Genomic DNA, 25,861 nt, shown 5'->3' with positions numbered 1-25,861 from the left:
GAAAGACCCAGAAAAGCCACTGATACCACACAGCAAAAGGTGAAACCAAAAAAGGTAAAAGATAAACAGTGTTTGGCAGAAAATAATCCTTATGGTTCCCCCTCTCAAATAAAAGTGCTAAAACAATCTGATATTCTAGCATAACGTAACGTGTTTAGGCTAAAGAATAAAGATATAACTGAAGAGGCCTTAATTCAGAAAATAAATCTCTGTTTTCAGCATGGAAGCATATTTCCACTATGCTGATGCAAAATACAAAACAAAAACTTGTACCTTATAATTATGGCTTAGGGGGGGAGTGGTGGCCTAGAGGATTCCGCTTGGGTCCCAGAAGTTTCTCAGTTCTAGCCCCACTCCCGCAGACTGCAACTCTGGGTCCCTGAGAAAGAGCCTTAACGCCACAGCGTTCCCTGAGCACTGCCGTACAATGGCAGCTGCCTTGCAGAGGTGAATTTCTCCAGTGTGAGATCAATAAAGTTCAATTAAAGTAAATTCAATTAAATTAAATCTGATAATTATTAGATACTACATCATGATTATGATTTAACTATCTCAATATTTTAAGATATGTCTAATTAAAAGAGAAATAGAGCTTTTAATTATGTTCAAGTCATTTTGGAAATATGATCAATATTTTCCTATTTTGCAACAAAGGTCATGCAGTAAAACACATTCTACACCCAATTAATTTAAGCAAAATCTTTGTTCCCCTTTGCTCCAAGAACATTTTGCTTTTATTAATCTTTCAATCAAATGCTCAAATAAAAAGGGATACAAAGACAAGATGATTGATAAATTTAAATGAAAGTGAATATTGTCTTAGAAGAACCATAAAAATCTAATCTCTAAAAATGTCTAGATATTCTCTGTTTATAATGTTAATCAACAACATAAAATGGTTACAGAGGAAACAGATTAATGTTGGTGAAAAATGAATTTGACCAGGCTGCTGAGTGAGCAACTATCGGTAGCTTAATGAAATCATAGAGGTACTGATTGTTGCCTGGGTGGAAAAATCAAGGAAAGATACCCTGTTTAAAAGATTTTGTATTTGTTTCCTCTGCAGGTAGATTTTCCTGCATTTCTAAAACATCCTAGTTTGCAAATTTACAGTTTCTATGTAATCCATGGAATGAACCAGGGGGAGATGTGTTTCTGTGTTGGTTTGCAATGGCAGCATTTCTCACATGACAGGAACCACATGTAACAACATTTTATGACAGAATTTAAAGAAGGGGAAAAATGCTGACTTGGTTTCTGTGCAGAATAATAGGGAACTACAGTATATAATGAAATAATTTATAAAGTATTTTTTTTTGTTCTTGCCAAGTTATCACACTTCTATGATTTAGATGATCAAAACGTAATTAATACAAAATTCAGCTTAAAAATGATTTCATTTATTTAGAGGAAATGCACCACTGTAATAGATCAGAAATTAAATGGGATCAAATTTGACTTCAATTGCATGAAACCAGATATCTTCCTGAACCGCCTAACAAAATGAAACGTGCTGAAGAATCTCAAAATACAGGAAATTAGTACAAATGGGGGAGTGGTTTCCTCTCGGTTAGAGTATTGCGCTTGGGTCCCGGCACCCCCCACACCCCCGCACACACACCCCCCACCACCTCTGGATATTAGATTTTAAATTGAAAAGATAATCTCTGCCATTTCCTTAAACAGACTAAAAACAAAAATGTATTATGATAAATCAATTCAGTGATCAAAAACCTATCCTATAGGGGGCTATTTCTTTGGCTCATTTGGCTGTGTTGTTGATTTTGATCATGTATATCATTCTCTTTATTAAACAAATGAATTATTTGAAAGCTTGATTTTGTCTTAAGTAAAGTCCTCGTTAGAGGATCTGAAAATTGTCAAAACAGGCTTAACCTTATAATGCCAAATGTATCGTATTTGATACATACGGTTTCTGAAATGTTTTGCACCTGACACCTTTTGCATAATTTTATTGCTCAAAATCTTATTGTACACAGATATACCTGATAACAACCAGTAGAAGACTACACAAAAAATAATCTTGACTTATCGCATAGTAATAAATTATTAATATCAAAAATGTATTTCCGTTTTTTTCCTTTTACATATTTTGTTAAAAGGGCAAATAAGGAATTCAAACCAAAAAAAAGAAATTTTCTGTTTTGTTTTATTCTTGGATCGGGCTTTAAAGGGTTAAAAACACCAACACAATTTTCTGATTGTTGTTTTTAAGCAGATAACAATCTGAAGTAATTTATTGGAAAAAGATTCCAAGCTTTATGGTGAGTATAAAGCCACACAGATTATCAGTCAAACTTATACCAAATTTCTTTAGGTATATTTCCATGAACATTAAATTGAATGAATTGGTTAAATTAACAGGAAGCCTTTTTTAGAAGCTGCTCTGTTTATTGTTTCCCACTGAAGAGAATTTGCTTGCATGACTAGAAGCTGTGATCTTTTGCCAGCTAGATGACTTGTGACCAGCCCCTGCTGTCTGAGGAAAACCTTCCCCTGTTGTGCCATCCTCAAAGCTGCCTATGTAAGCCGCACTCTAATTGGGCAGCAGTAACTTTAATCACAGGGGTTTCATCCTTTCAGTGAAGAGGATAAGGGAGAACAGCTTCTGCTAGCACTGCCTTCGCCTAAAACCAATTCTTGTTCTATTTTTAGAAAAAATCCCTTTGGCTCTTCCAAGCTGAAACTTACACTGCATGAAAAGTGGGATTTTCGTCAATATACGGCACTGTAGATTGTCGTGGAACTTCAGGTTAGCGGCAGTTTACGGCAATTTGCAGGCTTCGTCGCAAACTCCCGTAAATTGTCAGAAATTGACGTGGACTTTCTTAGGCAGTGTTCCCCCCATGCCTCCCCCCCATGGAATTCTAGGGGAGGCTTTAACATGTAAATGAACATGCTGTGAGCTATACAAATGCAAACCAGGGTTGCAGGGGGGGTTTTACCCCAAGTGACATCTTTCTGAGGAAGAAAATCTCTGATACAAAGAGATCAGGTATAGCCTCTTCCATTTTAGCTTGAATTGATTTATTTAATTAAAGTATAGAGACCAAAACAGATCTTTAGCTGACAGAGCAATACATTTAGAGCAGTAATTATTTTTAAAAAAATTTGCATTTAAGATAAAAAATAAAATATTGTCTGTCAATATGCTCAATTCACAATTACTTAAGTGGAAAAGTTTCAAGAAATGAGTCTGAGATGATTCACTTTATAACATGGCGCATTATCCTGTTGGAAGTAGCCATCAGAAGATTGGTACACTGTGGTCATACGGTCCGGCCAGGTCAAGATCCGCAATTGCAATCGCACCAAACAGGAAAAAGAACATCGACAAATTCCGGTTCGTCAAATTAAAATATAGAAGCAACAGATTGGTGACTAGAAATTATAGCACAATTCTTATAAATATCTAAAAAAAAAAAAAAAAAAACTAACACCGTTTATTTAAATGATTGGATCCAAACTATTGGTTATTCACCAACCAGGAAGCAGATTTCTCATCTCCATTAAAATATTTATTTTATACCGAGGGACTTAAAGTTTAATCAAATCCAGTTAAAAGAAACTTCTTATTACAGGAATGAAAAGAGATGCTGAGTTTGGAAGTAGTGAACAAGTTCATTAAAAAAAAAAGCAGTTTTGAATTATCCTTATCTCTGTTACAAAAATCTACAAAAATATATATATATATATTTGGGCAGAAACTGAACATATGCTGGATGATGGTGGGATTTTTTTAATACGTCATATTAAATTAAGCGTTCACAGGGTTCATACAGGAATGAGTGACTCTAATTTAATGCTATTTTAATGCTATTAGAAATGATTTTAATGCCATCAACAAGAACCATGTACACAAGTTATTAGTGTACATGAAATATGAAGGATCTGTAAGCAGAGTTCCATGACTCCTGTATGTATGTAAACACACACACACACACACACACACACACACATATATACGTATATATATTATCTAGCTTTTTCTCCGCCTCGAGCTTCCTTTCCGAACATACGGCTTTATAAACAGTTCCACGCAAATTAATAGCGATATAATATCTGACGAAATTGTTTTTAGAAGCATTTTTATTAAAGAATCATAAATGCAACGATAAACATATTTAATTAATTTTAGTGCCAATTAAGGCCTTGATTAAAAAAAGAATTATGAATTGTAATTATTTTTAATGATCCGCGGAAACCCTGGTTCATCTGGCGCATGCCCTCTACAATCTCCAAGGAACTCAGAGCGGAGGGGACGGAGCAACAGCGGCGGCTGTAGGCTTTGCTTTGTGCAGGCGGTCTGGAGCGCAGCGGAGCGGAGCGCAGACGGAGTATGTGGGATTTCGGGGTAAAACTCCTCTTGGACGCGATGGCGACTCTGCATCGAACAAGACGAACTCAAAGAAGAGATGCTAGCGGTAAATATATGTTCGATTACTGCCTGCTAAGCTAAAAGCGGCCTAGCCTGAGCTATGGCTAATAGCAGCCTAGCTATTAGCCTATCTAGCCTAGCCTTGAAAGAACAAGCTTTATTAAAGTGCATTTTTTGTGATCACAGGAAGCAGTACGCCGGAGACTAATTGCAGGCGCTATGAACCGGAGCAAGGGTAAGATTTAAAGAATATGCTTTCATTCTGCGGTAAAAGGTAATGGATACCGATCATAGCTTTCCATTTTGTTTTCACAGACCTCCTTTTTGCTCGGAGCCATAATCAGCAAGTCCAGATTTGCACGATGATGATAAAGACGACATTGTGTGTAAGTGACTTGTTTTAATGTTTTCTCCTTCCTTGTTACTGTGACTTGCGTTTGATTTTTTATTTATACCACTCTCATTTAATTGTTTTCCAGCTGCCTGTAAGATGTATTTTCAGACGGTACGCAGGAGCTTCAGATATACGCAGCCAGCCAGCACGCTGCGTGCGGAGGCTATCTGCTCGGAGTCGGGCCAGAAGAAAGAGGGTAAGACTTTATTTGGTGACTATTTTTCAGGTGCATTAATAGATGTGTTGTGTCCATACGCAGTGCGCTGATTCATTGTTTTTTTTTTTTCAGCTGCTGAAAGCGAGGCAGAGTGTGCTAGCAGATGAGGAAGTGGAACTCTGGAAGTCCGCCTTCCTCGGCGGTGTCTCTGGATGGATTGTACGGTCGCCGCCATTTCGTAGGCCGGATCTCACTGAACTCTGTGTTAAGCTGCAGTCCCGGTTAGAAGCGATGCCGAAGTACAGGGCCACGCACAGTAGGCGTCTGCACATCGGACCTGCCTCGGAGGGAATGCTGCCAGTTACCTCCAACCCCGAGGAAGCAAACGGACCGTTCACGGACTTTTAATTTTTAGAAACGCATGTGTTTGGATACGCGTTGTATATAGTTGTGTGTGTTTTAATAAAGCTCTTTCTTTGCATAAACAGCTTCCTGGCAAATGTTCATTTCCTGTATAAATTCATTCATGTCCTTGATGGTAGCATAATAATTGTGTAGTAGTGTAGGATAACATAAATACACACCATATGAATGAATAAATATATTAATGAATAAATATATGAATGAATAAATATATATATATATATACTGTATATATATATGTGAATAAATATATATATGTAAATAAATATATATATATATGCCAACCAATCACGAGCGACTTTACTTGTTTAAAAAGAAGTGGTTCCGTCCAATACTCAGTAAGAAAATTAAAGCCTGGCGTGGCCACGTGTGGTTTTGCTGCCAATCACGAGCGATTTCATTTGTTTGAGAATAGTGGTTTCAGCCAATACTGAGAAGGTTATTCAAGCCAGACCTGGCCAGCCGCGCGGGTTTGCTGCATTCATATGCTAATTAGGGCCATTAGTACAGCTGATCGCTCTCAACATACGTCACGGTACGTTTTCGACAATTTGTGGCACGACAAACGCGGACAAGCACGGGTTGCAAATTGTCGGAAACTGACGAAAATCAGGCAGATCTGCGGGAGTTTACGGGGACGAAAATCTCACTTTTCATCCAGTGTAAGGAGTTTTTGGATGTAAAAGTCATTTTTGAGACTACATATAAAATTAGTGTGTTGTAGCATATTTTTGACTTTTTTTTGTTTAATGAAGCCAGTTCACTTTATGTTTGGAGAGGCAGATGCTTCAATTCCAAACTAAAGCAAAAATCTGGAGCCACACAGCTTTCCTATCTTGTTCGGTCACACAAGCTTTTTCAGATAATTTGTACAGAGTTAATTTGAGATTTTCAGTCCACATGACTGATATCGATTAAATGATAAGGAACAGGGCAAAGAGGAGCCTGAATTTTCTCTCAATCTAAAAATAATTACTTCCTCTGATTTGGGAAAGAATTATGGGAACCTTGTTTTATTTCCAAAATGAAAACAACCAACAGGACAAAGCTTTTTTTAGCGATATTAAAGATAATCTTTGAGATGCTTTGTGTTTTTTTACCGTCAGAAATTGCGTGAAAATCCAACAGTGAGCAGGAATTGATCCTATTATCAAGGATTGCTTGTGTAGCCGAGCCTGATGTTTCAAAGCTTATTGCTCTGTGCCGTTGAGCTCTGGTGTTATCATGGCAGATAACCAAGGATATACCCGTAGACATACCCACACATACAGACACACACACACATCAAGGTCTGAGAATATCAGAAGTGCAAAGACACACAATTCATTTTCCTCTGGGTGTTACATACAGCATTTGCTTTGGAAATAAATAAAAAACAAAAAACAAACGTGATCGATTTAGAACAATGTACACACTAGGATTAGTCTACTTAATTCGGATTTTTTTGGGTGGTTTTGGCTCGCAGAATCATATTCTACAATATGTTAAAATGAACAATGCTATAGTTTGAAGTTGGTGGTTGTACCCAGTAGGCAGTACAATGAGCAGCTTTTAACATAATGTAATGTAAAGTGCTGGTTATCAGCTCGGTAAATCTGCTCAGGGTTTTCACAATCTGGGTGTGTGTCACTCATCTGTTTAAACTTCTCTATACTGCCAAAAGTATTTGCTCAACCATTGAAATGATAGGAATCGGATGTTCCAATCACATCCAGCTGTGTGGCTCCAGATTTTTGCTTAGTTTGGAATTGAAGCATCCAGTTTTTCATCTGCCTCTCCAACCACAGGTGTATAGAATCAAGGCCATGGGCATGCAGAATTTTGTTACAAACAGGAGAATGGGTTCAGGAAATCAGTGAATTCTACTGTGGAACTGCGATAGGGTTGCCCATGTGCAAAATAATTCAGTCATGAAATTTCCTCTCTCCTAAATATTCCATAAGAAAATGGAAATGTTTGGGATTGACAGCAACTCATCCACAAGTAAACTGATGGAGCAGGGTCGGCGGAAGTCACTACGCACCTCCAAAATTCATGTGTTTCATGGATGGGTTTCCATTGCCGAGCAGCAACATCTAAGCATTCATCACCAAGTATAATGCAGCCGATCAGATGCAGTGGTGTGAAACACACCGGCACTGGACTCAGGGGCAGTGGAGATCTACTACCTAGAGTGACAAATCACGTTTCTCTGTCTGGAAAGCCGATGGACGAATCTGCGTTTGGGGTTTTGCCAGGAGAATGCTTCAAGTCTGAATGCATTTTGCCAAGTTTAAGATTTGGTGAATGTAGAATTATGATGTGGGATTGTTTTTCACGAGCTGGGCTTGGCCCCTTAGTTTCAGTGAATGCTATAGCATACCCAGACATTTTGGAAAATGTCATGCTTCCAACTTTGTCAGAACAGTTTGGAACAGGGCCACTACTATTCCAACAGGGCTGTACACTAGTACACAAAGCAAGGTTCATAAAGACCTGGATGGCAGAGGCTGGTGGGGATGAACTTCCCTGGCCTTAAAAAGAGCCCTGACCTCAACCTGATAAACCACCTTTGGATTAAATTAGGGCAGGGACTGAAAAACAGGCCTTACTGTCCAACATCAGTGTATCACCTCACAAATGAGCTTCAGGAAGAATGGTCAAAATTCCCACAACTTAAACTTAGAGACTTGGACAACTTTTATTGTAATTTGTATACATAGAGTTTTTACTTTTGTTAAGCACAGCTTTTCAGACAGTAAATTAACATTTACATTCCATAAATGCAGCTGTGATCAAATGTAAATAATGTGGGAGAAAAATCATGGTTCAAAAATGCATTGATATGGAATTTCAGAGCATTAATATATATTTGGTGCAAAGATGCAGTATTTTTGGTGTTATCAATGTGATGCGGTGTGTGACATGATTTAGAGTTTTTTCAACAGTTCAGCAGTATGAATGGCAGTGGGAAAGAAGCTGTTGCAGAATCTGTTGGACCTGCATCGAATGCTGCGAAGCCTCTTCCCAGAGGGCAGCAGGGAGAACAGTGCATGGTGGGGGGGTGAGGGGTCATTGATGATGTTATGGGCGCAGCGCTGGGACAAAATGTCATTTATGGAGGGAAGAGGAGCCCTGATGCTCTGTTCTCACCACTCTTCTCACTTTCTTCCAGTCTGAGGCGCTGCAGCCTCCACACCACACAGTGAGACAGCTGGTCAGAACGCTCTCTATGGTGCTTCTGTAGAAGATTGTGAGGATGGATATGGGCAGGGTGGCTCTCCTCATACTTGGCAGGAATTACATGCGCTTTGGTGCCATTTTGACTAGTGAAATGGTGACTAGTGAAATGGTGAAATGGTGACTAGTGAAATGGTGAACTGGTGACTAGTGAAATGGTGAAATGGTGACTAGTGAAATGGTGAAATGGTGTTCATTGCTCAGGTGAAGTTGTCTGTGATATGAACCCCCAGACATGTGGTGCTGCTGACCTCCTCTACAGCTGAGTTGTAGATAAGCAGTGGAGCGTGGTTAGGCTGATTCTTCCTGAAGTCGACAGTGATCGCCTTCGTCTACTCCACGTTCAGGATAATCGTATTTGCATGAGTCCACCAGCTGCTCCTCCTCCTCTCTGTAGTCCAGGTCATTGGCGTCATTAATGAGGCCCACCACCATGGTGTCGTCTGCAAACTTCACAATGTGATTGGTGGTTACCCTGGGGATGCAGTCGTGTGTCATCAGAGTGAACAACAGGGATGCAGCCTTATGCTTAGGGTGATGACATCAGAGGTGTTTTGTCGAATCCGCACAGATACCTTGGGGACAGCTCTCCTTGAAGAGCTGAAGTTGTTCTAGCAGCAAAGGGAGGTCCTCTTATGAATTAGGAATGGAGGTGTCCAATTAGCTATTTGTGAGTAAAGACAGGTGAGCAAATGCTTTTGGCAATAAAGTCTATCTGGAAGTCTTAATAAACTGGGAACAACAAGGGTTTCCTCAACTTTGGAAACAGTATTTTTAATCCCATGAAACTGGGACAGACTTTTTTCCTCTTGAGGTGTAAAAGTTGTTGACCTGTCCTCTCATTTTCTTACAGGAGAAGAGGGAGGAGCAACTAGATGTTGCTGAGGGAGAGACAGCAGGAGTAGAAAATGGCTTTTTGACCCTTGGTTTTGAAGCCTGTGATGTAAAGATGGAGCTTAATTGCATCCCCTTTTGCCAGAATAAAGACCACATTTTTCTTTTTACCTTCTGTAAACAGATTGCAAATAATTTTGATATGTAAAGAAGCTGTGTCTGTGTTATTGGGCAACTTTTGTGGAACAGAAGGAGGGCTGTAGCACCAGGGGGGAAGGAGGGGAAAGGGATCAGCAGATGGTTGACTGAACTAAGACAAAGACCTTTGCTAAAGCACATTAGTGTTTCAAATGTTTTATGTGAGTATTATATCTGTTTTAACTTTAGAGAGCAACTTCACAGTCTGATTCATTTATAGGTCCAAAACAACCTGTTAACTTTTGGTTTTATATTTTTATATGTTTTCCTTCACAAATAAACAAGCCTTTCAAATTATATTTCAACCCCATAAGAATAATTTAAATTGATATTTAAAAATGTTTTTCTTTTAGAATAAATTCCTGTCTTCAAAAAAAAAACTGAGCGGTCATATTTTTTTCCCTAAGCAAAACCCTCATGGAGCCAGTACCTAAGCCCTATCAATCAATATGTAGTTTAAGAGACCTTCACGCTACAGACTAGAAGGAAAATTAAGAAAAGCATTTCAATTGCAATGTTAATGTGTTAAAAATATTGTTTATAAGATAAATATAACATATAAAAGACAAAAACATTAAAGATGCATGCAATGCTCTGTTTTATGAATAATGTGAAAAATCTAAAGACCTAAATTCTTGACTGAAATTCACCTCATGCACAATTGATACAGTTTGCAGTTTAGGCAATAAAACAATGAGAAAAATAAGTTAATAAAATAAAAACAAAAACGTTTTTTTAATTTCCCCCTTCTTAGTACATGCATCTTTTGTGAGGCTGAGCATTGATTGCATTGTTTTTATGCACACTTTGTCCAGTGGACAAAATTCTACAAACATCAGAATAAATGTCTACATGACACGAGGGAAATTGCACCACTTTCTGTATTTCCCCCTGTAGCCTTCTGCATATTAATACCTCACATAGAATATCGCTTCCGAGGCTGAATTCATACATTTCTAAATCTTAAACATCATCAAACACTAAATCAGAAGTTTACCACATGTATTTATATTTGACTTTTTCTGATTAAGACGACAAAAGAATATGAAGTACTATTAAATTATTAATTACTGCTATTTAAACACCAGTAGAACAGATTACATTGAATTTCTTTTGTGAAAATTACTTAAACATAAGATGAAGGAGAAAAAAATGAGCAACTCTTTAAGACGGTTTTAATAATGTATAATAATGCTGAATTTTTAAATGGCACTATATTATGCAACATAGTAGGGCTTCCACATGATAAATTGCAGTTATATCATGCTTTAACTGTGTAAAATGAGGATGTCTCTGTTTTCTATTTGGTCGACATCATCTTTTTTGAGCCAAAACTGTTCAAATTTTCTTCCATCCAAGATACTCTTATCCTAAACATGTATTCTTATCCTAAACACACATCTTCATGAAGAAACCAATCCCTTCTTTGACTTCCTGTTCAGATTTCAAGAGGAATAAAGTATTCTCTCTCTCTGCAGCCACTGTGCATGTATTACATCTGTCCACCCGGATGCAAGCGTGTCTTCATTTAGCGAAAAAGAAAAAAAAAATAAACCTCTTGGGTCAGCGCACAGATCTGCAGTCAGCTTCTGTGGATTTGAAGTCTTCCCACAGGCCTCAGAGTGCTTTGCAGACAAATCATCTGGACTCCATAAGTCATCCAGAGTGTCACGAGCTAAATATCATGCCAGTGAAAAAAATCTTTAATAAAAACAGAGTCTGCTAACTTTCACTTCATTTACACAATGTTTTCAACCCAAGACAGAACAAGAGAACTATGTTGCTATTGTTCCTTTCTTTAGAGCTGTCAAGGCCAGATTATGTATAGTCTCTGAGTGAAATAAAGCTCACTTCAAAGGGAGAGAAACTTAAAAAGATGGCTGCAGATTGAAAGGATGGAGAAATAAACGAGTGTGTGGGAAGCAAACAGCGGATCAAGGAGACTTTTGACAGATTAAGAGAACCGTTTTTGAATAATGACCCCGTGCGCATGGTTATCTGTTGAGGATGCAGTGTTAGTGCTTTCATTTTCCCCATCATTGCATGCAACTGCACTTAAACTCAGCCCTAATTTGACAACGGAAAAAAAACTGCATGAACCACTTTGGTCACACTTAAGATCAGGATTAGAAACACGAAAAAAAAAACTTTTGCCAAAGGAGGTGAAAGAAGTCGAGTCAGGTCGGCTGAAATTCAGCAGGACATTTTAAAAGCACACCAGATCAGGCTGTCACTTCTACTGAGCTCTTGTTGGCCAGATGGATTTCGGATTGCGCCTCCAGATGTGCCCAGAATCCGTCTGAGCTCCAAGCAGAGTGATGCCCAAAAAACAAAGGGCTGCCAGACGACTGATTGAGAAAACGGGGGATAATTGTAATCAGGCTGATGCCAGTTTCTATTATGATCTCAGATCCAGGCCTTAATGCTGCTCAAGCACACTGAAGGAGGTTGTTATAGGCTAAAAGGATCAGAGCGCAATAAACCAACAATTTTTGATCCGGGTACTCCTAATCTGCTGCTGGTTGGATGTGATGTAATCTCAAAATCTTGGATTAAAATTACAGACTGACACAAATGGAAAAGGAGGAAGTGTTTATGCTGTGGTCCATTAGGGGTTAACAGACTGTTGCAGGCATCTGAGAAAAGGAGTCAAACAAAGCTGTTATTTTTGTTACCATTTACAGGTAGATTAACGTTTTGAGCTAATGTGTAAATACGTTTGGAACATTTCCCATAATTATTCTCTGCAGAGCAAATCCCAGCTTGGTTAGTTACATATGCAACGAGATTGAAACAGCTCTCATCTGAAAAAAAGATGGTTCTGAAATGCTGTGTTTTTGTTTTGTTTTCCAGATAATTGCAATGGTCCTCTCGCATCAGCGTTGCCACACTCATCGTTTCAGAGCTCATCTCAGTCCTCGGCGAGTTATTCTGCCTTCTATGCCAAGCTCAACAGGAGAGACGGTAAGTGCATACAGCTTTACAGCTTTGTTTGGAAGGAATAAAAGCCCTTTGAGAAATATCTGCTCATCTGAAATTTATTCCAGAATCAGCTGTTCTTTTAGCAACTCTGTGTTTAAGAACTTAGGAGACCACATCCTGTGCTCGCTGGGATTTCACTTTGTTTCCCTCTAGTGTTTTTTTGTTTGCTGTAAATGATTTTTAGAGGGAAATTAGTTTTGCAGGTAATAGTCTTTACAGAGAGCTTTAAACATTAGGGTCTAATTTACAAATATACTTAACTACTTATATATTGGAGTTTTTGCAAAACAAAAACATTGGGCTAAATGTCTATGGGCTACAGTCAGGCTTGGTTCCTATAGGAAACACAACCACAGTGCAATGCTTAATCATAGCTTAATTCATGGTTAAATGTTTTGTGACTCTGACATGGACCAGAACCCTGTCCAGGGTCTAGAGCACACTCTGTTCCAGTTGGATCAACTAACAAATAATGTATCTGGTTCTTCTAAATGAATCTAAAAAACAAATGGAATCCAAATATTTTTTTTTTTTATCTATATTTATCAGAGCATCCAGGTTCCTCTCACTAGCACTTCATGCCTTTATGTTTACCTTGGGTATAGATGTCAAGGACTAAGAGGTTCGTTTGTTTTCAAATGGAAAAAAATAAAATGAGATTGTGTTTATGTAAGGTAGATGGATGTTGGTCAAACAAACAGAAAGACTAAATGCCAGTAATCATAACTGAAGCACATTAAATCCTGTAGAAAGTAAAAATAAGCTTTTATCACATTAACTAAACTAATTGTTTGTAAATGAAGTGCAGAGGCACTGGTCAGCATAAGCAGAACTACACATTAGATGTTTGGATGAGTAGTTGTAAAGATATTTATTCATTAATACTTCATTCAAAGCTTTATCTTTGGGATTTAACAGTTTCACTCATGGTCTGCCTCTTAGCCACTGGCTGCCAAGATGGGAAAAGAAACTTGATACAAATAAACCTCCAATCTTAGTAGCAGAATGATTTACAAATTGCTTTATTACAAAAACTCTTCCTGCAAAAACTGATTTTATTTGTTTTTTTTAATATATGCTATCCTTTTCATCAGAATGTTTAGGTAGTTATAATGACTAATTTTTGGTTTTCAATTTTTGAATGCATCTCTAATGTGATGTAAGGATCCATTTACCTTAATCAATCAAAACAAGAGATAATGCCTTTAATGTATACATGTTAGTCTGGAAAGGCCAGAATTACAGTAATGGAAATACAAAACAAAACAAAAATATCTTTTTTTTTTAAACATATAGATACATCCAGCTCAATTAGGACATAATAAAAAGCATTGTTAAAAATGTGCTCCCTCGCAGTGCCAATTTTAACTGTGTGCTGCTGCTTTATGAATAATGTTTGTGCAAGCATAAACTTCTTTCAGATAGTGAGAGTCTTGGGCCTTATGATCATGAACCTGGTAAATCAATCTTGCTGGCTGAGCTTCTTAAGTTAAGGATGGTATACATGTTCACAATTTTCTCCCATTTTCTTAACATTAAGACTCTAGTTTTTGTATTTTGTCGAAGCCCCAGAACACGCTCAGGGATCTTTCCCATCAAACCATTCAGTGAAGTTGACAAACTCTCTTAAATATTGTTCTACAACAGGGAAATGTTGAGTGATTCAGGGAACACTTGTCTTTATCTAATATCCCTTTGGGTGCAGTCAAACAGTCATTTTGTTAACTGAGTAAAATGGCTGAAAGGTGTCTCAGTGACAGCCATAATAATAGCACATGGAATTCCCTAAAACATTACGAAACGGTTACCTTAGAAAAAAAAAGGTTATTCTTGACTGTCCTTTATAAGAAAAAAAGTATTTTAGAGTAAGTAATGAATTATAGATAAATTATTGAAAGAGTGCTAAAATATTAGATAATAAAAACACAGAATTGTAGTTTTCATCATTGTATAATCAGGAGGTATCTTGCTGCCATCACCTTTAAAGCTGCCTCTACAAATACAGTTTTAAAAATCAAACTTTCTTCACTTAAAACTGTTCTCTGAGTTGTTTGAATGTGCAGTGTTAGTTTTTTCTGCCCAGATTTTTTTTTTTAACCAGTAAACATTTAAAGTTGAGAGCTGAGGTGAAGGTAGGAGCAGCTGGCAGCTTTGTGATGTCCAATCAATGTTTGCAGGGTGAAGGGAACACGGAATAAGAGGGATTTTTATCGAAGGAAATATCAGCTCATAGTCGACATAATTATATCCATCTCATTATGGCATTTAGCAAAAAAATAAAATAAAATAAAAAATAAATAAATAGATTATATCTGAGCTGCATTTAGATGATGCTGACAGATGTGCTTTGAGCTAAACAGGGCAATTTTTTTCCCTATTCAGTTTGATGTCCCTGTATAAAAAAACAGACTTCAGGTGTCTCAGAACTCCTACTGTCTGTTCCCATACTGTCTGTCTCTGTCTGTTCTCAATGGTAAACCCTCTCTGTACTTTAACTTAAAGAAAATAGAAGATGATTCAACCGTAGAATAAGAATCTTATCTTTTTGTTCTTGATTTGCTCCAGAAGCAGGAGGTTGGTCTCCTATGGTGACAGACCAAGACCCCTGGCTCCAGGTGGACCTCCGGGAGCAGATGGAGGTGACTGCCGTGGCTACGCAGGGACGTTACGACAGCTCGGACTGGGTCAGCAGTTACCTGCTGCTCTACAGCGACACGGGTCGCATCTGGAAGCAGTACAGACATGAGGATGGATTGGAGGTGAGTCGGCACTCAGATATTTCAGTTGCTGATTTGCTTTAAAAAGTGAAATGTATGTAAAATAATAGCGGTGTTGTTTGCTGAGAATTGTTAAACAGTTTGAGGCAAATTCTGGCCCCTTTGTTGCTGATGGACAAGGTTAATGTTTTGGATAAAATGCCTCTGCTTCTTTGTTGAGTGTTAGGAAAAAAAAGGTCAGTACCACTTGTGCGCGTGTTAGATACGTGTGGAGCTGCAGAGTTGATTATAATAAATTAGCATAAACTCTGGGAGCAGGGAGCGAAGGGAGCTGGGCTCAAAAGGTCACTAACTGTTTGTATAATCTATAGAGGAATAGAAATGAGGAAATGTCAAGCTGTGGTTTTGCAGGGAGCCGGCTCTTGCTACGCATGCCTTCACTGCTAAGAGCCGAGAGCTAATCTCAGCACACAGGTCTAATTCCTTTGAGAAAGTAAATAACATATTTCAAGCACATTGGGTTATTATTGCAGAAATGTGTGAAAGTAATACTATTATTAAAAACTACCAGTTTTATACAGTAGTCACGGCTCTCAGGCTTCCCTTGTGAAGTAACAAACTCACACTATGTTTGTTTTGTTTGGGTTTTATATCTTAGCCAAGCACAATCAAGTGCATTGTATTAAAGTAGAGTGACAAAATACCTGGTTTTATTTATTTTATGTTGGTTCTATGAAAATTATTCCTACTCAGATCCCAGCAGCAAATAAAACCAAGTTTTAAGATACTGTTTTGTTTTGTAAGATTTAATTAAGGATGTCTGCCTGTGTAAATCCCTGCTCTTCTGGGTAATGGCAACCATGAAAAAGTCTTAAATCAGAAGTAGCTGGACTCTCGTTCAGTTTTTCTGAAGATGTTTCGACATTTTCCAGGGGTCTTGGTCAGTTTTGTCTGTTCATGCTGGAGCATTCTGTAGTTGGACTCGCTGATGTTTTTAAACACCATGAAGGTTCATCCTCTTAAATACATTCCAAATCAGATGAAAAATTAATGACCTACCCATCTCCAGCCTGGGTTACTGGAGTCTTTTCTTCTGTATGGTCCATGTGTACTTATGTAATTCCTTTTATGCATGACTAAGATGCTTGTAGATGCTTGGAAGCTGAAAAGTCAACCCTTCCCCTCTGTTCATTGATGGCTTTTCCCGTCTGACAAAGATGGCTTCCTTCACACCTCTTTCAAACTATCTGTCCTCGCTATTTAAAATCGGAAAATGTCGGGCTTAAAATATGTGTCCTTTGTCCTTGACCTGCAAGAATTCAGCTGAATCTAACCAGAGTTACTGACACTCCTGTTCTGCTCCATGTGATTGCTGAGGCTCAAAAATTAACCGAATGTGTTTGACATATATCTTTTGGATATATCCACATGTTTTTAGTGAATTCACACATCTATAAGTTCTTTTCTTTTTACTCTGCAACTGAGAGGATCTTGTCAACCAGGTAACTCAGCTTTGTTAATAGAAAGTTTTTGTTGTGGTGATGTATGCGAGTCAAAATAAACTATTTGTCTTGTCTATGTATAGATTTTCGGTAAACCTCAAAAATTTACTCTCCCACTATTCTCAATGTATACAGCAGAAAGGACCACCTGTTATTCTTGTCATCCTCTCAGTTGAACTGTATGTTGCTGTTTACTGAGTTAATGCCTCAACTTCTTGGATTTGGATTGTGACTCAAGTGGAATACTCATATCTGAACCAGTGAGTTGGTTTTATTTCCTCGTGTATATAGATGTTTTGCTCTGCTGTCCACCTCCTCCATGTAGATATCCGCCACAGTGGGTAAAACTTGTGCCCCTTGTGCTTGGTCTCAAATGATGGACTCTGGAAATAACGTCTTTGGAATTTTGTATGTGGTGTGGAGTGTTTCCAATCAAAGGAGCCAAAATTGTTTTTGCAAGCTTGTTTGTAACCACGTTAATGCTGCTGACAATGGCTCTGAGGTGGACCCCTTCCTTATTCGTTTTTGGAAGGCCATGAATATGTGGTATGGCCTCCCCTGGGTACAGTTTACAGAAGAGGGAGTGATTGTTGGCTTTTGTCTTTTCATTTTCTTGAGGTAATAAGTTGGCCTGAATTAATCGGATTAATAGTGTTTAATAGATCATTGAAATAATCATCAACTAATTTAATAATTGATTAATGGTTAACTAGAGTAAACTGGAGTACTCTAAACATGCCTTTAGATTACAGAGCGACCCAATTAGGGCAGTAATTATACCAACATTTTGAAAAACCCTTAAACATTTTTTTTTTTTTAAATAACATTTTTATTGAGTGCATTTCAAAGATCTTATACATTCAACACATCCATTTCCGACATAGACTTAACATAACCAAGTTAAATTCACAACCAGTCCATGGATGAATTAGATGACAATTATATTCTTGGTAATCTTACCATTTTATCCTAACACACGTGCCTTCATGTGAGAAGGAAAGAACACCTCCTTTCCTCCTTATTCATATCTACAAGTGTCCACTCCAATAGAAATACACTTTTTTTTTTTAACAAAAAAGAAAAAAAAAAAACAAAGAACAACAAAAACAGATAAAAGAAACAAAAACTATACAACACTAACTGTGTGGCAATAGGAGGTTCTCAGCCCTAATTTTAATCATACAACAAAGTCTGATCTCACTGATGATATGAATTTCACCCAGTTTTTCCCAATTTTTCTTGAACTTGCCAGATTCTAACCTCAAGGAAAAAGTTAGCCTTTCCATTATATAAATATCATGCATTACTTCAACCCAATCATTCCTTGTTGGAGCCTCTGTTTTCAGCCACTTCCTAGTTATAGCTTTCTTACTGGCTACCAACATGATCCTGAAGATATATTTGTCCTCTGAGGTTGTCAGCTTATCAATTCCTCTTCCCATGAATAAAGTGTCGAATGTTGGAGGAAGTTTCACTTTCAGGACTTTCTCCATACATTCCTTTAGGTCCTGCCAGTATATATCAATACTAGCACAACCCCAAAATACATGAAGGTGATTGGCTCTTTCTTCTCCACAGCCTCTCCAACATCTAGCATCTTGGTTTTTCTTTTGCGCTGGAGAAAAGAAATATCTCACAATGCACTTCCAGCCGAATTCTCTCCACGAGGGGGAACATGATGTTTTCCAGTTTTGCCTAAGTATCCCCTCCCATGTCTCCACCGTCCACCTCCCTCCCGTCTCTTTTTCCCATCGTTCTTTATATATAACGTATTTCTTCCTTTCAGGTTCTCCACTCCTGAATATAATTTTGATATTACTTTTTTGCCCAAATTTGATTCATATGCTCTGATAAACATCTGAATTATCCCTGTTTCCAATTCTTCAAAGCTTATCTTTTTTTTTATTTCCTCAATAACATGCCTTACTTGCAAATACCTAAAGAGGTTTTTATTTTCAAGGCCAAATTTTCTCTTTATATCTTCGAAGCTTATTACTTTCCCTTTTTCAATCAGTTCCCAATATGATTTCGGACCCCTCGCCCACTCTCCAAATGTTTTGTCCATTGTGTTCGGTTTAAAATCTGAATCCTGGGCTATCCATCTTAATAGACTAGTCTGCTCTGTCAAGCCGTGCTTTGATATCATTTCATGCCATGTACTAATTGACAGTTCTGTCCATGGATTCATACCCTTCTCTAATTGTTGTTTCAATTTGCTGTCGTTGATTATGGCTTGTAGAGGTATTTTGGGTGACATAGCACATTCTATGTCTTTCCACTTTGATTTATATTGAGGATCACATATATTCAGAAGAGGTTTTAGCTGTGCCGCCTGGTAATAACTTTTCAGACAAGGAAGGGCTAAGCCCCCACGATCCTTGGCCAGCTGTAATGTTCTAAATTTAACCCTTGGTCTTTTCCCTTGCCAAATGAATCTCGAAATTAATTTATCCCATTCTATAAACTCTTTATCTGTCACCCCAACCGGAAGAGTGGTAAAAAGAAACATTAATCTTGGTAACACATTTGTCTTAATCATTTCTATTCTGGAGGAAAAGCTTGTAAATGGGATTAAATTCCATTTCCCCATGTCTGATTTTATTTTGGTAATTAGGGGGTTGTAGTTGCAACTTTTTAAGTCAGATAGGTTACGGGGCAGTTCTACTCCTAAATATCTCAGAGACTTTGATGACCAGTCCCAGTTACAATTCTTTTTGATCACTTCGTCCGGAGTGTAGTTCCAACATAGAACCTGGGTTTTCTTTACATTAAGTTTGTAGCCCGACAAGAGGCCAAACTCGTCCAAGATCTTTTTTAGGGCTGGGAGCGAGCTGTCTGGCTGAGAGAGGTATATTAGTACATCATCCGCAAACAAAGCTATGTTTTGTTCCCCCCCTTCCATATGTATACCCTTTATATTTCTATCCTGTTTTATCCATTGGCTTAGAGGTTCCAAATATATTGCAAATAAGAGTGGACTAATGGAGCAGCCTTGGCGACAACCTCGTTCTAACATGAAGTGGCTAGATAAACTCCCATTAATTTTTATCCTAGCTGTGGGTTGGTGGTATAACGATTGTATTGTCTTGATAAAAATTTCACTGAAACCAAGTTTTTTCATTACCGCAAACAGAAAGACCCACCTGACGGAGTCAAAAGCCTTTTCTGCATCCAAACCTAATATAACTGCCTCAGTTTTCATTTTAATTATATTTTCTATCACTAGTAATGTGCGTCTAACATTATCTTGTGTTTGTCTCTGTTTTATGAAGCCTGTTTGGTCTAGATTTATTATGTCTGGCAAGATTTTTTCCAGGCGTCTAGCCATTATTGCAGTGAATAACCTATAATCTAAATTTAACACACTAATTGGTCTATAGTTGGCACATTCCAGTTTATCTTTTCCATCCTTAGGAATAACAGATATATAAGCTTCTTTCCAAGAGATCGGTACCTCCCCACTCTTCAATACCCAATTAAAAGTATTTTTTAACAGTGGGATCAGTGGTTTTCTAAGTAATTTATAAAATTCCGAAGTGTATCCATCCGTTCCAGGAGCTTTATTGGTCTTCAATCTTGAGATTTCTGAGTTTAATTCTTCTTCTGTAATTTCCCCTGTCAACATTCGATTTTGCTCCTCTGTTATCCTAGGTAACTTTAATTTCCCTAACAGTGTTTGGATTTGGTCTTCATTTTTAATCTGTGTTTGCGAATATAATTTTTTGTAATATTTTTCAAAACACTTATGAATCTCTACTGTCTTATATTTTACAAGATTTGATGCCGGGTCCCTTATTCCTTTGATATTACTATTAGCCTCCTGCTTTCTCACTCTATACGTGAGATACTTAACTGATTTGCTTGCGCCTTCATAAAACCTTTGTTTTGTATATAACAATTTCTTTTTAATCTCTTCATCTAAGATGCCATTTATCTCAGTCTTAATTCTTTTAATTTCTTTATTTTTCCCGTCATCCAAATTATTTTTATGTTCCTTTTCTAACCTCTCTAGATCTGATTTCAGTTGAGTTAGTTTTCCTTGTTTTAGCTTTTTTAGATACGCCGATTTGGCGATCAACTTATCTCGGATAACTGCTTTACATGCATCCCACAGTACAGTAGGAGAAACCTCACCGTTATCATTCTCATTCACATAAGTATTTATTTCTTCCTTAAATTCCTCCAATGTATTCCCCTGTAGTATTCCTGCATTGATCCTCCAGAGGGTTGACCTTACTTCCTGAGATATTTCCAACGTCAGATATACTGGGCTGTGATCCGATATATCCCTTATTCCAATATCACATTTTTCCACCCTGTGTCTATCCTTATTAGACATTAGAAAATAATCGAGCCTAGAATAAACAGAGTGAGGTGAGGAGAAGTAAGTGTAATCTCTTCCTTTAGGATTTAGTTCTCTCCAAACATTCATTATACCAAGTTCTACCATTAATTTCCTAATCTTTTTACCAATTATAGATTTTTTCCACCCTCGATCTGAACAATCAAGTTGTGGGTTCAGCCTTAAATTTAAATCTCCACCACATATTATAATTCCCTCTCCCTCTATCACCAATAGGTCCAACATCTTTCTATAAAATGCCCAGTTAGATCCAGGGGGTGCGTATATATTCAGGATGGTGGCCAGCTCACCTTCCAGTCTGCCCTTAACCAATACAAACCTCCCATCTTTATCTATAATTTCTGAGGACCTCTCAAATCGGGTTCCACCTGAGATGAGGATGGCTACTCCTCTCCTATGTCCACTTCTATATGATGAATGAAATACTTGATTAAAGCCTTGTCTCTGAAGCTTGGCATGTTCTTTGTCCGTCAGGTGGGTCTCTTGTAGCATTGCCACCCCCACACCTTCCTTTTTCAACTTCCCCAACACTTTTGACCTTTTTATTGGGTTGAGCAGACCATTCACATTAAATGACACTAGTTTTGTTAACCTTTTCTTGGTATTCATTTCCTTGTTTCTCTCTGCTATCCCCGCTCTTCTGAGAACCTCTGTGCCACTGATCTCCCAAAACTGGGTTGAACACATAAACAAACAAACCAACTTTCACTAAAGAACTAGTGAATAACAAAAACAAAATAACCTCCTCATATGGGGTCCTTGTTTTGACCCTTTTTGAGATACGATGGTAAGTCTGATCATAGGGATGGCCTCTCCCTTCCAGAGGTGGAGGGCCCTTGATGTTGGAGCAAATTTTTTCCATGCGTTTTTCATAGATCAAAAACCAAACAATAGTGCTCAAACACATATATAAAGAAAAAAAGTGCTTAACCTGTGGGAATGCCCCGACCATTTATTTATAACAGGGAAAATTACCTCGAACAGTCAGGAAAAAAAAAGAGAAGGAGCCCGAATTGTATTCATCCTGGTTCATCCTTTTAACTCAAACACGAGAATCAAAGTTTTTCAACAAAAATCTTTAAACAGTTTTTTTTTTTTTTTTTTACTTTTTTATAACTTGGATCAATATTCCCAGCCATGAAACGGAGTAACACCACTTTTACCTTACAGATGTTTATTCCTAATCCTGACCTCTCCTAAAAGACTGCAAGCGTTGTTTGTATCCAGGCAACGCGTCTTTAGTTGTTGATCCCTTCTGGGCTCCGCTGGTCTTCCATGTCAGGCGTCTGATCTTCTCCAGGCTGCCCTCCGTTGGTTTTATCACTGACACAGGGAGTCCCCTCTCTGCCATATCCTTAGTCGCCTCCTCTGCTGAGTTGTAGACCCTCGTTTCTCCCTCGTAGAACACACGCATTTTGGCTGGGAATGGTGTCTGGAACCTTATATTTTTCTCTCTCAAAACTCTTTTGGCCTCTGCGTATTCCCTCCGTTTCTTTAGCACCTCCGGAGCATAATCATGGTCCAGAAACACTTTATTTCCCTCGTACAGAAATCCCTTCTTCTCCCACGCTTTTTTCAGGATCTCTTCTTTAATTCTGAAGCTTGTAAACTTTACCACGACGGACCTCACTCGCGTTCCCGGGGAGGGACGCACCGCCAGAGCCCGGTGAGCTCTCTATCTGGATGGGAAGCGATGGCGGCAACTCCAGCTTTTCTCTCAAAAGGCTCTCAATAAAATCCGCCACTGACCCTGCGCCGTCCTCCGCTCCCTCTTTGAGACCATGGATCCTAATATTGTCTCTCCTGGAACGTCCCTCCTGGTCCACGAGTCGTGCCTCCAGGCGTTTCTGTAACTCAATCAGCTCCACAGACGCCCGCTCCACAAGCTGCAGACGGTCCTCCGCTTCCTGAATCCGGTTTTCGGCATGGTCGATTCTGTTGTTGGCGACTTTAATCTCGTTCTTAATTTCTTTGAGGTTCTCTGAGTTTTCCTGCCGAAAGTCCCGCAGCTCGGTCAGAATCGTTTCCAAATTTGCCATATTCAGGGGAGACTGGGACTCGTCGTCTCGACTTTTCAGGCTTGATTCCGCGCCCTCTGCTGTACGTTTTGGCTCTCTGTCCAGGGTAGCTAGCTCTGCATCTAGCTTCACCGTTTCGGGGCTCGCTCTGTTGTATCGGTCCGATTTTTGAGATTTTCTGGCGCTTTTCCCTTTTGACATAATTAAACGCCCTATATCGGTTAGTGTTTATCTGTTTTTCGTTCCTTAATTGACAAGAAAGGGCTGGAAAAAAAAGCTTCGGTCGGGAGCTCGCACTCTAAGCTGCCTCCATGTTGGAGTCACCGCCTTACCCCCTTAAACATTTTGCATTTAAGTTATCTTTGAGTTTCACCTGGTTTAATTTTGTAAAGTAAATTTTTTAAAGAATCTTTGGCTAACCGATTATTAATCAATTAATATAAAAAATAATCAAGAGATTAATCCATTTGCAAAACAATCCTAAGAGTGCTACTGTTCATCTTCCTTTGTCTTCTGGCAAAACAGCAACATCATGGTCGCTGCTGAGAGAGGTGGCCACTATACTTTCTGTTGGGTGATGTTAGAAAATGTAAAAGAAATGTATTGCAATACCTTAGTCAAGGGTTGGATGATATAGCCAAAACATATATCACTGTCTATTTCTTAATGCCAGTCTATGCAATATCATTCCAATATTGATGTTGAATATAAAATCTGATTAAAAAAAAAAAAACTAAAAAACACTTTCAGGAAAATCCTTGACAAGTTTCTGAAAAATTACTTTCTAATTCATGTTAGTATTCCAAGTATTATGAAGTGCCTTAATTTGAAAGTTCAGAAATAATTGTAAAATATATCAAAATATTTCTACAGGCGCACCAAGCTAAAAAGATTAAAATAATGTTTAAACAGATATGCCTCATATTTCAGATTCTGTCAGTTACTACAACTTTCAGAGTTTCACTATATCACTATAATCACTATAATAAGTAACAAAACAACTAATATCTAGATCTGAAAATACAAATACACGTCAGCAGTTGGTTTTAAAACTACTAACTTTAGATGAACCCTTGGTGTTAACGCTGTAGGTAGTATTTAATTTTTTTTTAAACCAGCATGTCTTGTGTTCTCTGTTCCACTTATGCCACAGCTTCTCCCTGCTTTATTTTGTTCTGCTTGCTAATAGAAGCTTGGTTTATTTTGCAGTCTTCATCTTTGGTAAAACAACAGATAATGAAGCTCAGTAAATAGGAGAAATAAGACCAGTAATTCTTCCTAGAGCAAATCAAACCTTTCTCATGGGAAAACTAAATTAATTAATTCCCCCACCCTATAATATCCCAGGTCGTCTCCCTGTCACTGATGCCAAGTTCTCGCTCTGCTCTTTACTGTCCTCTTTTATTTAAATGCTGTGCGCTGCACTCAGCTGCTAAAGCTGCGTGATGATCTGATGCTTTCTTTTTCTCATTTATTAGATGCTAAAATCATATATATTTGGGAGCAGTAGTATGATAAGGTGACCACACATCTCCACTTTGGACGATGTGTGGTCATCTTATCATAGGCACTCATCTTGTAGCTTAAACTTACCTTGTTGAACCTTAGTCTACTGCTTAGCATAGCCTGCTTTTTCAGTCATTGTGTTTAAAAGTCCTAAGACTTTTAAAGACATTCCACAAATAAATGAAGACATAAATGTGTGTTAATATTGAGTTCTTGGCAAGCCCTACCTCATTTCATATTGAGTCAATTTGAGGTCATTTTAAGGCTAAATTAAAATGCACATGCAAAGCTGCAGCATATCACCCAGTACCAAATGGATTGATGAGGTGTACACCTGAAGTCCATAATTTCTAATGGTGGTTGGAGGTCAAGAATAGATATCAACACTTTGTGGTGAAAGTGGGGTCAGATGCAGGATTTTGCCCTGGAACTGGGGAGTTGTGGGTTCAAGTTCCAGCTTTCAGTGTTGTTGTGTCATTGGGCAAGACTTTTCACCTGCATCACCTGCTGATGGTGGCTCCACTGTACGGCAGCCGTGCTTCTGTCAGTGAGCCCCATGGCAGCTTTTGCTACATTGTAGCTTGTCGGGGGCGTCTGCCTGAATAGGAGAATGACTGAATGTAAGGCTTTATAACAACTGACCATTTACCAACATTATACTGCAAAATTATTGCTCAGCTTAAGACATCTGAGCTTTTTTTAAAGCCTCTGCATGAGGCTTTTTTTGTTGAACCCACAGTATGTAATATAACTCAACTGTAATATTTGTATCTGTCACATTTTTTTAATTTTCTTGTGAGTCTCAATCTTTCATATTTTCTGATCTTCTTCCTGATATAACATTTAAGGAGTTTGGGGAGGAGGCGTACAAATGAGATTATGCTAGCTTTCTAGCTCACTAAGTGCTTACAGTTTTTTCTGTTTCAAAAGCTCAGTGCTTTAATTTGTGACACACAATTTCAATGAGCTCTCATCGTCACATCTTTCCCACACAAATACCAATGTAACATTTGTCAGGGGGATTGAGAGACCCTCAGCTGTGTGCACCAACTAACAGGGGGTCCATAAACACTAAGAATAACGTACATGGCCTGTTATATATATATATATCGATATATATCGATAGCCATTAAAATAAAATAGGGTTTG

General features: G+C 38.2%; 1 protein-coding gene across 1 annotated transcript in view; it reads left to right on the top strand.

Moving 5' to 3' along the window:
* The window catches only part of cntnap5a (contactin associated protein family member 5a), a 288,938-nt gene that overhangs the window by 50,619 nt on the left and 212,458 nt on the right, over positions 1-25,861 (top strand). Inside the window, exons 2-3 of the mRNA XM_038301437.1 lie at positions 12,478-12,588; positions 15,172-15,365. Coding sequence (XP_038157365.1) covers positions 12,478-12,588; positions 15,172-15,365 — 305 coding nt within the window. The remainder of the gene's footprint in view (positions 1-12,477; positions 12,589-15,171; positions 15,366-25,861) is intronic.

This window comes from Cyprinodon tularosa, unplaced genomic scaffold (assembly GCF_016077235.1).
Source record: "Cyprinodon tularosa strain WSP-4 unplaced genomic scaffold, ASM1607723v1 ctg467, whole genome shotgun sequence".
Taxonomy (NCBI): domain Eukaryota; kingdom Metazoa; phylum Chordata; class Actinopteri; order Cyprinodontiformes; family Cyprinodontidae; genus Cyprinodon; species Cyprinodon tularosa.
This window is presented reverse-complemented; position numbering and strand designations above follow the sequence as displayed.